Here is an 18,450-nt window from a genome sequence, read left to right as displayed (position 1 = left end):
AAAATTAATTCCTGTTGATTGATTTTTATGCTAGTTTTAGAAATATAGTCAATTTATATATAATTTTCTTAATCCAACAATATTATTTTTCTTATACTTTACGGGAAATTGCTTTATTTCAGTCAGAATTTCTTAAGAACATACTCTGGGCACAAGGAGAAGTTCCCAGAGGGAGGATTTGCAGAACACCCATAGTGACAGAGATAAAACAAGTTGTTTGTTAAAAGTTCACTAGTAGGCTGTGGAGGAAGGGGTACCCTCATCCATTGCTGGTGGGAATGCAATCTTGTGCAACCACTGTGGAAGTCAGTGTTTCGGTTTCTCAGGAAATTCGGGATCAACCTACCCCTGGACCCAGCAATACCACTCTTGGGAATTTACCCAAGAGATGCTCTATCACATGTCAAAAGCATTTGTTCAACTATGTTCATAGCAGTATTATTTGTAATAGCCAGAACCTGGAAACAACCTAGATGCCCTTCAATGGAAGAATGGATGAAGAAAGTATGGAATATATACACACTAGAGTACTACGCTGCGGTAAAAAACAATGACTTCTCGAATTTTGCATGCAAATGGATGGAAATAGAAAACACTATCCTGAGTGAGGTATCCCAGACCCAAAAAGAAGAACATGGGATGTACTCACTCATAATTGGTTTCTAGCCATAAATAGGGGTCACAGAATCTACAATTGGCGAACCTAAAGAAGCTAAGTAAGAAGGTGAACACAAGGAAAAACATATCGTTATCCTCTTGGATAAGGGAAGTAGACAAAATTGCCGGGGAGAAAAGTGGGATCTTGGGGGTGGGGTGGGAAGGGGGTAAGGGGAGATGGGGAGAGAAAAGGTAGAAGGGAAGGAGGGGGGACTTGGGGAAATAGGAGGATCGGGATAAAGGAAGGTTGGATAGGGGAGCACGGAACCACAATCCTTAGTTAAGGGACCCACTTTAGGGTGGGCAGGAGAATTGACCCTAGAGGGGCTCCCAGGTGCCCAAGCTGAGGTCCCCAGTTAGTTCCTTGGGCAGCTGAGGATAGGGAACCTGAAATGACCCCATCCTAGCGCAATACTGACGAATATCTTGCATATCATCTTAGAACTTTCATCTGGGGATGGATGGAGATAGAGACAGAGACCCACACTGGAGCACTGGACTGAGCTCCCAAGGTCCCAATGAGGAGCAGAAGGAGGGAGAACATGAGCAAAGAAGTCGGGACCACGAGGGGTGCACCCACCCACTGAGACAGTGGAGCTGATCTACTGGGAGCTCACCAAGGCCAGCTGGACTGTTACCAGAAAAAGCATGGGATAAAACTGGACTCTCTGATCATGACGAACAATGAGGGCTGATGAGACGCCAAGGACAATGGCACGCAGTTTTGATCCTACGCAATCTTCTGGCTTGGTGGGAGCCTAGCCAGTTTGGATGTTCACCTTCCTAGATATGGAGGGAGGGGGGAGGACCTAGGACTTACCACAGGGCAGGGAACCCTGACTGCTCTTTGGACTGGAGAGAGAGGGGGAGAGGAGTGGGGGGAAGGGGAGAGGGGTGGGAGGAGGGGGAGAAGAGTGGGAGGAGGGGGAGGGAAAGGGGAGGCTGGGAGGAGGTGGAAATTTGTTTTTTTTTTTCTTTATTCTTTTATCAATAAAAAAAATGTTAAAAAAAAAAAGTTCACTAGTAGAGTTCAAGGCATACATAGATCCTGATCACCCTCAAATATTACCAGTCATAAAATCTAACGTTGATAGGAGCGGCCCTGATGTGCCCAAGGAAATGGAACAGAACCACATGTGAATCTGTCAAATTTGTTTTCAGTTCTGTTTCCTCTTCACTAGGAATATTCACTCTAACTACCGGCAGGAAGTTATTTCACCAAACACTCAGCCTCAACCGAAGGATGCAAGGCCAGGAAAGGGTAATGTCCACACTTGTTCCTTTGAGGTTTAGATTCATCTAGTGGTCAAGGAGTTTCCTTTTTTCATTTTAAAAAGCAAATCAAGTTTATGCTATCCTTTCAAATCTCATTATGGTGAATAAATATTATTTTACAAATATTCAAAACAAGAAACACAGTTTTATCTGTATTGCTGAATACACAGCATGAGAAAAGAGTAAAGACCCGGAAATCAACCTATGCTGCACTAACAACAGAATAGGTTAAATAATAAGTTAGTGTAAGAGCCAATCAAATTCTGAGACATTTCCATTGGCTAAATGTTAGAGATTCTAGGTGCCAGTTTAAAAGGCTAAGAAATCTGTTGAACTGATATGAGGCAAGTATCCTTTTTTGTAATCTCAGTAAGAACACCATGAAGGGGGAGAAGACCTTCCTCCACCCAACGGCAACACCACAAATCCAGTCAGTTAGGGGTGCAGAAATTTTAATATAACTGCAGAATATTGAAGACATGGGTAACAGCCAAGTGTTTTCAGATCACAATTAAGAAAATAAGATACATGCCAGGAATTGATCATTTTAAGTTATTAAAGTTTAAGGCAAGTCCTTAATATTTGAACATAAAAATCCTTGCTTAAAAAGGCACTCTTTTGAGCTGCTCATAACTATGTCATAAATTCAGACAGCGTCCAGGCTGAAAAGGTCAGTGATAAGTGTTACATCAAGAGAGGAAGGAAGAAGAAGACACTTATCGCTCACCTCATGAGTCAGCTCTGCTATCTGATCCTTCAGCTCCCGAATGCACTGGCTGGAATCGGCCCTGCTAAGCTGCCCTTGGAGCTTGCCCTCTTCTTTCTGTTTTGTGACAATAGAAACAAAGCAAAATCAGAATCAGCAACAATTTTCACATCAAGAACTAAAATGTTTTAAGCAGAACATGTCCTGGACTTGTTCACAGGTCTCCATATTTACTTACATTTTTACTTTAATTTCTGCTAACTCTACTGGGGACTACAATAGAAGGGAGCTCATGAAATGTGCTCCAGCCCTTTGTACTTACATCCAAGTTAATGATTCTGTTCCTAAATTATTTTTCTTTTTTTTTATTGAGCTTTACATTTTTCTCTGCTCCCCTCCCTTAAATTCTTATTATATTTTTAGCTACATCTGATTTTTTGATCATCCCACATTTTATACATAATAAAACTGATTATTTACAATTTATATTTATCTGTGCATGTCTGTATGTGAGTCCATAAATATAATTACAAGTGTCTATCAAGTCCAAAAGAGGTTGTTGGATCCCCTGGAGCTGGAGTTACAGGTGGTTGTGATCTACCATGGGGGTGCTGGGAACAGAACTCAGGCCCTCTGCAAGGCTGTGTGTGCTCTTAACCACTGAACCAACTCTCTTCGCTCCTAAAGTTTGTTTTTAAACTTGTTTTGGTTTTACATATTTCTCATTGCACAAAATTAAAACAAATTGAAATGAACAATTTATACATAATTCAAAATTCCAAGGACAATAAAGTTAAATATTTTGCTTGCAGCCTTCAAAATGTATCCTTGTGTGCACAGACATATATGAACATTTCATACATACAGCTACAGATTCATGTATCCTTGTGTGCAGACACATATGAACATTTCATACATACAGCTACAGATTCATGTATCCTTGTGTGCACAGACACTTATGAACATTCATACATACAGCTACAGATTCATGTATCCTTGTGTGCACAGACACTTATGAACATTTCACACATACAGCTACAGATTCACGTATCCTTGTGTGCACAGACACTTATGAACATTTCATACATACAGCTACAGATTCATGTATCCTTGTGTGCACAGACATGACGGAGGAAGGTCATTGGTTAATTAAATAAAGAAACTGATTGCCCTGGTAGGTTAGAACATAGGTGGGTGGAGTAAACAGAACAGAATGCTGGGAGGAAGAGGAAGTGAGCTCAGAGACGCCATGCTCCTCTCTCCCGGGCAGACGCTATAGCTCTGCTCTCTGAGGCAGATGCATGCGATGAAGCTCGGACCCAGGATGGACATAGGTTAGAATCTTCCTGGTAAGCGCACCTTGGGATGCTACACACATTATTAAAAATGGGCTAGTCCAGGTATGAGAGTTAGCCAAGAAGAGGCTAGATATAATGGGCCAAGCAGTGTTTAAATGAATACAATTTGTGTGTTGTTATTTCGGGGCATAAGCTAGCCAGGCGGCTGGGGTGCTGGGGACGCAGCCCCGCAGCTCCTATTACAACAGAATGGTGCCCAGACGTGTGGACAGTTGAATCCACTGAAAGCCTGAGAAAGCTTGGGAAAGAGTAAAGCATGTTTTCTTGGTAGCAACAATTTCTCGGGTCTACTCTGCTTGCTAGAGGCAAGCAAGTGCTATCATCTAAAAGAGGCTTCCTGACTCAGCTTTAACGGCAAAACCGTGCAGCTCATTAAGAGGTCCTGCCACAAAACACTTAAACGGTATTGACGAAAAGCTGAACGCATGCTTTTCGGTTTTCAGCCATAGCAGGAAAAAAGCTGCACCGTTTAAAAATGCCGGCTTTCTGGGCTGTCCTGCCAGGGCAAACTCTGACTCTTTTACGCAGGCAGTTCGTGCGGTTTGCAAGCACAGGCTGCTGAAGCTCGCTTGCTGGCAGGGACCTTGAATTGCCATAGAGTTGTGGCAGTAAACATGGCTACAGCCAGTACTTCAGCCATGAGGCTGGAAAGCTAAGGAATGGGCTGGATCTAGCTGCCAAAGCCACAGCTTTAATCCCACCCATATTGCTCAGTAATTTAAAGGCTCATGTGGTCAGAAAAAGAGAGATATACAGTAAAGAGAGATTCAAAGACAAAGAAAATTTCTAAATGGTTTACAGTGTGTTAAAAATATATGCAAGCTAAAAGTAAAAAGTTCTTAAAAGTAAAAAAACGGAAGAAAGAGGGTAGTTGGGTGTGGTAGTACACACCTTTAATCCCAACACTTGGGAGGCGGATTGACTTCTGTGACCTCTAGGTGTGGTAGCATACACCTTTAATCCCAATGCCTAGGAGGCAGAGACAGGCGGGTCTCTGAGAGTTCAAGGACAGCCTGGTCTACAGAGTTATTCCAGGTCAAAGATACAGAGAACCTGTCTCAAAAAGCAAAAAGTTAAAAGTAAAAATAAATGAAATAGAGGTTACAACAAAGCTGCACAAAGATGGAAAATACACAGAGAATTTTAATACTGTATGCTATTATGCTCTGTTTGAATTGTTTGAATGCTGAGGAAGGAGCAACAGCTGCTAAAAGATATTTGTTTATAAATGCTGCTGAACTAATCCAACATAGATATTTTGAAAATGCCTTGACTTTGAAATTTGGATCTAAGGACATGATGCTTTGGAAAGGAGTTTCTTATTTTGTTTTCACAGAGGGTGAGAGTCTGTGGATTGCTTCTATCCCAATATGGTATGATGGACCATGCCCTCCTGAAGGGTTGCTGTGAACACCTTCAGAAAATTCCTTCGCTCAACTGCCAACTGAGATGAAACTAGTACACAGGTTATACCATGAAAGACCTAATTAATAGCGCCCCCATTCAGCAGGAAGCAGTTTGGAGAGAAAAAACTGCACCCATGTTCCCAAATATTGCTTATAAATGTTCTTTTACATTTAAAAGGGGAGATGATATAGGTATGAATAATTTGCATTGATATGGATTTTGCTTTAGTGATTTAAATTTAAGGTCAATTTTGTTATATGTATATGTATTTCTGATATTAAGATATTCTGATTGTGTAGTTCATTTAAAAATGTAATGTATATAGGTTGTTAATAGATAATCAAAATAATCAAGTTTGTAGTCATGTTAGTTAGATTTTCTAGATGTACATAGATATATTTTAGATAGGCATTCTTCATATTTTTCAAAGATTATAGAATATGGCATTTTAAATGTTTTAATAACTTAGGGTTTTTCATGACAATGAGACACTCTGCTCCTGGCAGCACCAATCTACTTCAAGAGAAAGATGGGCATTGAAGAGGATCCTTATGGAGTTTGATAGCCATTTGGGCAAGAAACTGCTCTTGCCTGGACTGTTGCATAAACTGGAAACAGAGAACCTGCAGAGAGAGGACTACTGAACTTGCCTTTTGGGGTTCCTGATTCATGAAGGAGTCTGCGAGACATTCTGTAGGACACAGCAGATAGTGACTGGACTGCCTTTGAAATTTCCTGCTTCATGGAAACGTCTCTGGATACTATGGGCCTGTAGGCCGAAGATGGATGCCCCGATGGTACAGAGGAACTTTGGGTGACTGTTCAGGCAGCAAAATGTCTCTGTCATTTCTAGAGTTTTGAAAGTTGCTTATTTCTTGTGTACTTAGGTAATATTATATCCTTCTGGAGTCTTTGATGCAGTTGAAGAATAGATAGATAGTTAAGTTGTTTTCCTTTGTTATGATGAAGATAAAATAGATGTAAATATAACTGTTTTGTTATATGTAATTTTGCTATGTTAAAGTTAAAGCCTTCCTTTTTTGTTTAAACAGAAAAAGGGGAAATGATGGAGGAAGGTCATTGGTTAATTAAATAAAGAAACTGCTTGCCCTGGTAGGTTAGAACATAGGTGGGTGGAGTAAACAGAACAGAATGCTGGGAGGAAGAGGAAGTGAGCTCAGAGACGCCATGCTCCCCTCTCCCGGGCAGACGCTATAGCTCTGCTCTCTGAGGCACACGCGATGAAGCTCCGACCCAGGATGGACATAGGCTAGAATCTTCCTGGTAAGCGCACCTTGGGATGCTACACACATTATTAAAAATGGGCTAGTCCAGGTATGAGAGTTAGCCAAGAAGAGGCTAGATATAATGGGCCAAGCAGTGTTTAAAAGAATACAGTGTCCGTGTAATTATTTTGGGGCATAAGCTAGCAGGCGGCCGGGGTGCTGGGGACACAGCCCCACCGCTCAAATTACAACACAGACACATGTGAACATTTCATACATACAGCTACAGATTCATATATCCTGTGTGCGCACACACATATGAACATTTCATACATACAGCTACAGATTCATGTATCCTTGTGTGCACAGACACTTATGAACATTTCATACATACAGCTACAGATTCATGTATCCTTGTGTGCACAGACACTTATGAACATTTCACACATACAGCTACAGATTCATGTATCCTTGTGTGCACAGACACTTATGAACATTTCATACGTACAGCTACAGATTCATGTATCCTTGTGTGCACAGACACTTATGAACATTTCATACATACAGCTACAGATTCATGTATCCTTGTGTGCACAGACACTTATGAACATTTCACACATACAGCTACAGATTCATGCTTAAAATAGAAATTTAAAACATAGCTCATACTCTATGTTTACTAAACTTATTTAATATTTCAAATAGATTGTATTATTAAATATTTTTAAAACATGGTATTTGATCATTTATAAATGTTTAAACTAATCACTTTTTTATTCATTCCACTTTTTAAACATTTTAAAGGCACAGAAGAAAAAACCAGCATAGGCAACAGAAAATGACCGGTGAACGTTGCATCGGCCTTCAGGGTGCTCATGGCTGTCCTTACTCCTTGGATCCACACTAACTCTTCCTCTTCAAAGTAGGGGAGCAGAGCACAGGGGAGCACGCAGGAAGGAAGAGTGCACTGGGGCCGGAGCTCACTGATGACAGACACTACAGAGGAAGCAGTCTCCATCCCAATCCCAGCAGCACTGGAGATGAACTTGTAACAGTCACTCAGTAGGTGTCTTAAGCAATCCTCTGGTGTGTGGCTAACTTTCCTATCCTATCCTATCTATAATCTTGATTAAATGAGAAGTGAACTCCCTTGCCAGGAAGACGTGGGCTGTTATAACATTCAACACAAATAGGATGATCAACCCAGGATAAGCTCTACGGTGCAGAGCAGAGACCTCGGGTTTGGGGGCAGAACAGCAGTTTATGCCACACTCGTCTATGGGCGGGGGGGGGGGGGTACTGCAATGCAGACAGGGACGCCCGTTTAAAACAACGGAGTCCAAAGGTGGTTAAGGGTTTAGCTAAAAATAAATTTCCTAGAGCAGTGGATTTTTCTGGAGGAAAGATGGTCCTGATGAAAAAGGGACATCTGAGAAGCTTTACGATAAAAAGGCAGAGGAATGGAGGCATGCCTCCGTGGTCAAGAGTACTTCTTCTTGCAGAGGACTGTGGTTCGATTCTCAGTACCCACATGGTGGCTTACAATCCCCTGTAACTTCAGTTCCAAGGAATCTGACACCCTTTCTGATCTCTGCAGGCACCATGCAAACATGTGGTCTACTACACACTTACATACTTACATAGATGCAAAACACTCATAAAATAAAAATAAGTAAGTCTAAAACAAAAATTTAAATAAAAACTATTTTTGTGAAAAAAGAGCCATCCAAAATACATATGAACTCCCCTCAAACCAACCAACAAAGGCTGAAGATAAACCTCAGTGGTGTTGTGCTTGCCTAGCACAAGTGAGGTCCTAGGTTTGGTCCTCAGTACCACAAAGCAAACACACATGTCCCTTACACGTGTACTTACTAGATAAAAGGAATTTCTAGGGGGGGACCCCTCTATTCAATTAAGTCTGATGCTATAATGGACTAGGGAATAACATTTAGATTTAAATTTGAATTGCAACATGAGTAACAACTGTTAGGCATGAAGGGTAAACTGGGGTGGGGGGAGATGGCTGAGCAGCTCCAACAGGAGCCCAGAACACTTGTCAGCAGCACACCAGTCCTGCACACACACAGTCCTGCACACACACAGTCCTGCACACACACAGTCCTGCACACACACAGTCCTGCACACACACACCCAGAACACTTGTCAGCAGCACACCAGTCCTGCACACACACAGTCCTGCACACACACAGTCCTGCATACACACAGTCCTGCACACACACACAGTCCTGCACACACACACAGTCCTGCACACACACAGTCCTGCACACACACACAGTCCTGCACACACACACACAGTCCTGCACACACACACACAGTCCTGCACACACACAGTCCTGCACACACACAGTCCTGCACACACACAGTCCTGCACACACACACAGTCCTGCACACACACACAGTCCTGCACACACACACAGTCCTGCACACACACAGTCCTGCACACACACACAGTCCTGCACACACACAGTCCTGCACACACACACAGTCCTGCACACACACACAGTCCTGCACACACACACAGTCCTGCACACACACAGTCCTGCACACACACACAGTCCTGCACACACACACAGTCCTGCACACACACACAGTCCTGCACACACACACAGTCCTGCACACACACAGTCCTGCACACACACACAGTCCTGCACACACACACAGTCCTGCACACACACACAGTCCTGCACACACACACAGTCCTGCACACACACAGTCCTGCACACACACACAGTCCTGCACACACACAGTCCTGCACACATACACACACCTGCACACATACACACACCTGCACACACACACACAGTCCTGCACACACACACAGTCCTGCACACACACACAGTCCTGCACACACACACAGTCCTGCACACACACACAGTCCTGCACACACACACACACAGTCCTGTACACACACACAGTCCTGCACACACACACAGTCCTGCACACACACACAGTCCTGCACACACACAGTCCTGCACACACACACAGTCCTGTACACACACACAGTCCTGTACACACACACAGTCCTGCACACACACACAGTCCTGCACACACACACAGTCCTGCACACACACACAGTCCTGCACACACACACAGTCCTGCACACACACACAGTCCTGCACACACACAGTCCTGCACACACACACAGTCCTGCACACACACAGTCCTGCACACACACACAGTCCTGCACACACACACACAGTCCTGCACACACACACACAGTCCTGCACACACACAGTCCTGCACACACACAGTCCTGCACACACACACAGTCCTGCACACACACACAGTCCTGCACACACACACAGTCCTGCACACACACACAGTCCTGCACACACACAGTCCTGCACACACACACAGTCCTGCACACACACAGTCCTGCACACACACAGTCCTGCACACACACAGTCCTGCACACACACACAGTCCTGCACACACACACAGTCCTGCACACACACACAGTCCTGCACACACACACAGTCCTGCACACACACAGTCCTGCACACACACAGTCCTGCACACACACAGTCCTGCACACACACAGTCCTGCACACACAGTCCTGCACACACACAGTCCTGCACACACACAGTCCTGCACACACACAGTCCTGCACACACAGTCCTGCACACACACAGTCCTGCACACACACACCTGTCAAAGACCCTGCCTGAGTATCAGGATTCAATATTCCACCTCAGGAGCTATCACTGATATTTTAAAAGTGGAAACAAAGAAATGCCCCAAATGCTATTTAATGACAAATGTGTAAATTTGTCATTAAGTAAATAAACCTATAAACTCTTGATTTTTAATGTCCTACAAACAGGCTTTCAGTTAAATATTACTCCAAAGCATCTTTAGCAAAGACCCTCTTTCAGTGTAAGAGCATAATATATATTCACATATGTATTGAAGAACTATAATATATTCTGAGAATTACATATTAACAACACTGTGAAAACAATTCATTCAATTACCTAATGTTTAAGTCTTTTCCAAGTATTTTATGGCTTCCTACTTTCGGGCAGTGTCATATGTTTGTTTCTGATAAGCAGGGGAAAGTGTCAGCTACACTAATAAATCTGCCAGAGACTTGCATTCTTGAGGTTTTCTTTTGGTCCAGCTGATAACAACAGATTGCCAGTTCACTGGTTTACTAAAGAAAGAGCTCAACACTCCAGGAATGCGCTAAGGAGACCTTGCACACACACCTTTTTTTTTTTTTTTTTTTTTTTTTTTGGTTTTTCGAGACAGGGTTTCTCTGTGACTTTGGAGCCTGTCCTGGAACTAGCTCTGTAGACCAGGCTGGTCTCTAACTCACAGAGATCCGCCTGCCTCTGCCTCCCAAGTGCTGGGATTAAAGGCGTGCGCCACCACCGCCCGGCGCACACACACCTTTTGTCAGAGCACAAAGGTATAAAGTGGTATTCGTTAACAGGCACAGATGCACATCCTGTTAGCTTTGCCATGAGAATATCTACATCAGGATTTGCGCTAAGCCTTAAGTCAAAGAGTCAACAAATCAGATTGCTAATAATGTGAGCGCTTCGGTGTCCAGGAGCAAAAAATAATAAAGCTTACTTTGAAATGCATCAAAAAATAAGGTTAGAATGATGGATAAATGAATATCTGGTAAAGCAACAGAAAAATTAAGTAAACAAAATATTAACAGGATGGAGACAGTGACTTACGTGTGCTAATTACGCAATGCCTTCACTGTTTGTACATGTTCATAACACTTGGAGGAAAGAAATCACACTAACGCAGAACAATTCGCTCCCCTTTTCTCCACACCACTTGCTAAAAAAGTACACATGGTTCGCAGCTAGAAGCAAGGGCATCCTTAGTGTAAGAGCAACCGGGGCTGAACAGACCCTGCCATAGGGGTGGGGGCTTAATGCAGCTCAGAAAGCATGCTGGGGGAGGACTTGAGATAGATTCCCCAGCACAAACACAAAATAAATACAAATCTGCATCTTGTTCCATTAATGAATACGACTTTCATTGTATTTCCCTAGGAATTTAAAATGAAAAACAGTAAGATTAAGTTATCCCTTTTCTAAACTGCTTGTTTAGAGAAGTGTTTTATAGTTCAGTTTTTGAAATTTTTGCATATGTATAATGAGAAGTCTTTGAAACAAACCCCAATCCACAACATAAAATGTATTTTTACAACCTTTATACTTTGGTTTATTTCTATACAACAGGCGACCGAGCCTGTGCCTCACACATCAGAGGTGGCTTAGCATTAACCTCCTCCGCAGACACTCATTTTCATTTTGAGACGGGATTGGCTAAGTGATGTGGACTGGACCCGGCTTACTCTGTGGCTCAGGCCTGCAGCTGGTCATCTCCAGCCTAGTCTCCTCCGTGCTGTGGCTCCAGAGTGCACAGCACACCTCACTCACGTACACGCTATAACCTCACTGTTCACATATGCAGGAGTGCACACACCTCACTCACGTACACGCTATAACCTCACTGTTCACATATGCAGGAGTGCACACACACCTCACTCACGTACACGCTATAACCTCACTGTTCACATATGCAGGAGTGCACACACACCTCACTCACGTACACGCTATAACCTCACTGTTCACATATGCAGGAGTGCACACACACCTCACTCACGTACACGCTATAACCTCACTGTTCACATATGCAGGAGTGCACACACACCTCACTCACGTACACGCTATAACCTCACTGTTCACATATGCAGGAGTGCACAGCACACCTCACTCATGTACACGCTATAACCTCACTGTTCACATATGCAGGAGTGCACACACACTTCACTCACGTACACGCTATAACCTCACTGCTCACATATGCAGGAGTACACACACCTCACTCATGTACACGCTATAACCTCACTGTTCACATATGCAGGAGTGCACACACACTTCACTCACGTACACGCTATAACCTCACTGTTCACATATGCAGGAGTGCACATACACCTCACTCACGTACACGCTATAACCTCACTGTTCACATATGCAGGAGTGCACACACACCTCACTCACGTACACGCTATAACCTCACTGTTCACATATGCAGGAGTGCACACACACCTCACTCACGTACACGCTATAACCTCACTGTTCACATATGCAGGAGTACACACACCTCACTCACGTACACGCTATAACCTCACTTCTCACATATGCAGAAAATACTTTTCAATCAAATTACATTAGATTGAGACCTGTCAAGAGGTCACATGTGGAATTTTCCATTTGCTGCACTGTGTCATCTTCAAAAAAGTTTATTTTAGATTTTCAGATTAGAGATATCCAACCTGTATCACATGCCCAGAATAAGAAGATACAGTGTAAAACTTCACCAAAAGTTTTAAAAGTCACACTGTTTGAGCAACCACTGAACCAATCTCTGCCAACCAATGTGATGAACGTGTCTGCTAGACTCTAGCAGCCTAGCTACGAGGTTAGGATGTGATGAAGCCAATCACACTCACTGCCCTCCAACATATCACAGAGATGAAGGTGACAGCCTACCCTAAACTAGATTCTGGGGGCTGGGTGTGCAGCTCACTGCTGGGTGTGCATCTAGCTCAAGCTTCAGAACTGTGTTTTAAGAAAAAGCAACAAACTCTACACAGTAAATTTTAATTTCTTAATTTATATAGTTTAGTCATCATACAGGTTGGGTATTCCTAATTTAAAAACCCAAATGCTCCAAAACTGGCCCCTTTGAACGCTGCCATGACGCTACAGGTGGGAATGCCCTGTGTGGATGACGGACACTCATCTGCTCATGGATGCGAAGCTCAACTAGAAAAGCAAAGAAAGCAGAGCCTACAGAACCATGGTTAACAGCAACTGGGATCCGTAGTCAAAGATCCCTGAAGTGATGTGGGTTCCCCTCTGTATGCTGGGCCTTGGACCTACAGCAGGGCAGAACAGAGCTAGGCAAAGAAAACTACTGAATGCTGGGAAGAGGAAGGCGGAGTTTGGAGATGCCAGAGGGGAAAGACGCGAGTTGCCAGCTTGAACCTTGCCGGTGAGGTGAGCCACAGCCACGTGGTGATACACAGATTAATAGAGATGGTTTAAATTAGGATGTAAGCGTTAGCCAATAGAAACTAGAGCTAATAGGCCAAGCAGTGATGTAATTAATACAGTTTCTAAGTGACTATTTCGGGAGTCTGGGTGGCTGAAGAAGAACGAGCAGCCTCCTACAACACCGAAGTGCAATCTACTTCTAAGACTTAGGAGTTAATCCTTATTATAACTCCTATTACTTAAGCCAATTTAGGTTGGATTTTCTTTTAGCCACAATAAAAAATATACACTCTAAATAAATATTCTCAAATTACTGTTAGTAACAGAATGCTTTCTTCCAATTCTGCTGCAGTTTCATGTCACATTGTTCCATATTGGTCTCAGCTGGTTGATCCCTCTCTCCAAGAGTTTAGATCACTTTTGAACTCAAATCTCTTTCATACTTAACTCAGCTTTTGACAAGGTTTCTCTGTGTAGTCCTGACTGGTCTAGAAATCACTCTGTAGACCAGGCTGGCCTCAAATTTACACAGACCCACCTGCCTCTGCCTCCTGAGTTCTGGGATTAAACGTGTGACCCACCCCGCCAGTTTAGAAAATATTATTTAAGTTTGATATGAAGAACTAAAAAAACTATTTAAGATCTAAGAAAAGTCCACATATGTGAATCCTGTGACTAAAAATTAATACTCTAAAGAATGAAGAAAAATCAAATATTTGATAAACAAAGTAATTCTATGGACATACAAAAGCGTGTTTGTGTGTATGACAGGGAATGAAGGGGACTGTCGGACAGTGCAGCACACCAACGTGTCCCGGATGGTTACTGTTCTCAGGGTGACACTTGTGTTCACCGGACAGCTGCTGGCGACCTCAGTCACACCCAGTTATTTTGTCCCCTCATCACGGAAGCTCACTCAGAGGAAGCATCGGGAAGAGACAGACTATGCTAAGGATAGATTACAGAAGCTCACTCAGAGGAAGCATCGGGAAGAGACAGACTATGCTAAGGATAGATTACAGAAGCTCACTCAGAGGAAGCATCGGGAAGAGACAGACTATGCTAAGGATAGATTACAGAAGCTCACTCAGAGGAAGCATCGGGAAGAGACAGACTATGCTAAGGATAGATTACAGAAGCTCACTCAGAGGAAGCATCGGGAAGAGACAGACTATGCTAAGGACGTATCACTCTCTGGCGGCTTACTAGAAAACATCAGCAGCTGCTGGTTCCCTAGAGAGGGGAAAACACGCATATGCAGTCATGTGTCAGGTCAGGCAGAGGGAGAACCTTTACTCAGAGACAGCTTCACCTGTACCTGTTGTACACCAACACATCACCAAGATTAAAATCAAATGTGTGCATCGAGCCATGCTGAAAAGAATGTTTTAAGGTAACAAGAGTTTGCACATCAACTAAGAGACAGCATCGAGCTGTTCCGACAGTGGCTGGAAAAAGTGAGTTTTGTGCGTTTAGACCTAAGTAAAACTGGGAAAGCGAGAGAAAGAAAAGACAGGCCCTCAGACTTGTTCCAGTCTAGAAATTTAGCCAGACCGATTTTTCAGATAAATTTCATGGGGTATGCCTAAAAGAACATTCTTGTTTGTTTCTTTATCTGTTTCAATGTTGGTTAAAACTTACCCTATCTTGCCACAGGAAGGGTACTTCCTTAGACAGGAAGATAGCTGATTTTAAAAAGCCATGTTTCAATCTAAAAGTTTTAAAATATTCTACACAATCAGATCAACAAGTTTTGTTTTGAGATTTTGACCCATTAGAGCTCATAATTGACCCACTAGATCCAATAGCCCAGGCAGCAAGGCACCTCGTCTCTCACATTTGCCCGAATTTCCCCCTGTTTCAAACCAAAGTAGTGGCTATCATGACATTTACTATCACATCCTTGATTATGCACTGAGGATAAGGAACTGTTCTATATAACTTGGCCTACAAACATTACAAATGTCTAAATTAACAGTAATTCCATAAACCATCAAACCTAATCAACTCCCTTAAAGGATTGGAAAGACTGAAAATGCCTCGTTACCGTCTAGAGACAAATCCAAGTTTGTGATTACAACAGGAACTTTACTACTTTTAGCCTCGTTTTATCTACAATAATCCCTCTACATATTTAATTAATAACTTTCAAAAGAGTCAAAATGCAAACCTATGCATTGTTCAGTCAAGAGCACTCTGAACTCTAATAAAACTCCAAATAAAATACTGTTTTAAAGTCATCTTTCAACACAAAGAGAAACCATAGTAAACCAAATATAGTGTCTACTGCATGGCAGGTACTCAAAAAAACCAACCAAACAAACAAACAAAAAAGATTGTTACCTGGGCATGGAAGCAATGGATATAATCTCAGCGTTCAGAAGACTGGGTATAGGCATTCAGAATTAAATTGGACAAAACTCTAACTTATGTATCTATGGGCTTTTGTTTTGTTTCGTTTTGTTTTTGAGACAGGGTCTTATTATATAGCCCTGGCTATTTTAGAACTTGCTTATGCAGAACAGACTAACCTCAGATTTACAGAGATCAGCCTGCTGCTGCTTTCTACGTGCTGGGATTAAAGATATGGTCACCACGCTGGACAACAGCTAGTTCTTAAAAAGATAATTCAAATACTGATAAGGGCCTATACAATATAATACACAGTCCTGAGACAGCAATGGGTACACAGATAACATAGAGATGAGATACAGTAACTGGGGAGGGAGCAGGCTACGTTACAAAGATGACAGGGAATCTCTGAGTCAGTGGGAGACTCCAGGGAAATGTAAATAACTGAAAATATAAGAAGCAGCAAGAGCAACAGCCTTCATACAGACATGAAGACAACTGCGCACAGTGCTGCAAAGGCAGGCCCTGCTGGACCCAACTTGTGAAGGGAAATGTGGTAAAATGTACCAGAGAAGCAGGCAGAAACCAAACAACCCAAAGGCTCTCAGGTAAGAGAGGGAGTGTGGCAGTCTCCTGTGAACAGTTTCCTTTGCTACTTTTCCTTTCATTTGGAGGTTATAATTCTTGTTTTCTTTCTAGCAATGATTATCTTAAAGTAACTTGAACATACAGCTATTTAAAAGTTACAGCAATTAGATAACTCATAGACAGAGATATCCTAGGCTTGTATCATCGAGTCTTCTATTTTCCTAAGAGGCAATACTGCAACATTTTTAATGAGGTTCAGTATAAACACTCCAAATTAATTTTAAGGCAAACACACTGTCTTTTTAAAATGAACAGTCATATCCTAATTTATTTAAACATGTATATTAATATGCACATAATACATAAAATGCACATATTTAATTTTTTTAAAACTATGTTCATGTTTGCATATGCAAAATGTGTGCTATTACACACAAAAGCCAGAAGAGGGTGCTAGACCTCCTGGAGCTTTAGTTACAGGTATTCAGAGCTGCCCAATGAACCAAACTCCAGTGCTTTGGAAGAGCAGGAAGTGTTTTTTTGCTGAGCCATTTCTCCAGTCCCCAAGTGTGCATATTTTAAAATATATCATGGTATGTATGCGATATTTAACAAACATGTTCATGAAACACATTTGTAACATACTTATAACATGCTAAATGGCTAATTGTCTCAATTTTGCTCTTTTTCATTTAGTATGTCTTATACTATTTATTCTTCTTAAAAGATGTGGAAGATTCCAGAGAATACTGAAGTCTAACAATTCTACTAAAGGGTAAGATTACAATTGTTAAAAACATGGTAACTTGATTCTAACACATACACATACAGATACACACCATAAAAACAAAATAAAAACACTGTGTTAAAACTAATTTTGTATCTATGCAGCTATCTTAAGAATTCACAAAACGAAAAAAAAAAAAGAATTCACAAAAAGGGCTGGAGAGATGGCTCAGAGGTTGGGAAGACTGGTTGCTCTTCTAGAAGACCCAGGTTCAATTCCCAGCAACTACATGGTGACTCACAACCACCTGTAACGAGATCTGGTGCCCTCTTCTGGTGTGCAGGAAGAACTTTGCATAAATAAATAAATAAATCGAGAAAGAAAAAAGAAAGGAAAGAAGGAAGGAAGGAAGGAAGGAAGGAAGGAAGGAAGGAAGGAAGGAAGGAAGGGAAAGAAAGAGAGTTCACACAAAGCAAGCAAAAGGCCTGCAGACGGCTCAGCGAGAGCCTGGGTGGAGCATGGCGGAAGAAGAGCTGACTCCACAGAGCTGTCCCTGCGCTCCATGTGCACACCCCCACACCCACACCCACAGTAAAAAAACAAATTAAATTTTATAAAGAACACAAAAGAAATCTAAAATAGAAAATATATATATAAGCAGTGGTTAATAATAAGTTTTAAAATGTTTGGAGATTAATCATATGGGGGCACATGCCAGAATTCAGCACTAAGATAAGGTGGAAGGATCTGAGTTCAAAACCAGTCTGGGCTACACAAGATTCTGTCAGAAGGAAAAAGGGGGGGGCTAGAGAGCAGCTCAGCATTGGCTGCTCTTCCCAGCTAGCGCACAGCAGCTTGCAGCGGTCTGTAACCCTAGTTCCCAGGTACCCGACACCCTCCTGTAGGCAAAGCAGCAATGCAGATTAAAAACAACAACAACTTCAGTGTGTAACCTTCAGTGGCTTACTAGTATCATCCAGTTAATGGTTTCTAGCTTACACGTATGCACTGGCTGCCCTAAGTCCCACGGCTTTCTCCTTTCTGAGTTTTCATCAGATGTCTGACATACAATAAATTTTTCACATGCAAACAGTTATTAAA

General features: G+C 42.3%; 1 protein-coding gene across 5 annotated transcripts in view; it reads right to left on the bottom strand.

Annotated features, from left to right (window-relative positions):
* Positions 1 to 18,450, bottom strand: part of Evi5 (ecotropic viral integration site 5) — a 138,731-nt gene that overhangs the window by 21,704 nt on the left and 98,577 nt on the right. For 4 of the 5 annotated variants that reach the window (XM_075944489.1, XM_075944493.1, XM_075944494.1 and 1 more), the window contains one exon: positions 2,660 to 2,755. The exons of the other annotated variant lie outside the window; for it this stretch is intronic. In XM_075944489.1, the coding sequence (XP_075800604.1) occupies positions 2,660 to 2,755 (96 nt within the window). The remainder of the gene's footprint in view (positions 1 to 2,659; positions 2,756 to 18,450) is intronic. 5 annotated transcript variants of the gene reach the window in all.

This window comes from Microtus pennsylvanicus, chromosome 12, assembly GCF_037038515.1.
Source record: "Microtus pennsylvanicus isolate mMicPen1 chromosome 12, mMicPen1.hap1, whole genome shotgun sequence".
NCBI classification, from domain to species: Eukaryota; Metazoa; Chordata; class Mammalia; order Rodentia; family Cricetidae; genus Microtus; species Microtus pennsylvanicus.
The sequence above is the reverse complement of the archived record's forward strand: the minus strand, read 5'-3'. Positions and strand labels throughout refer to the sequence as shown.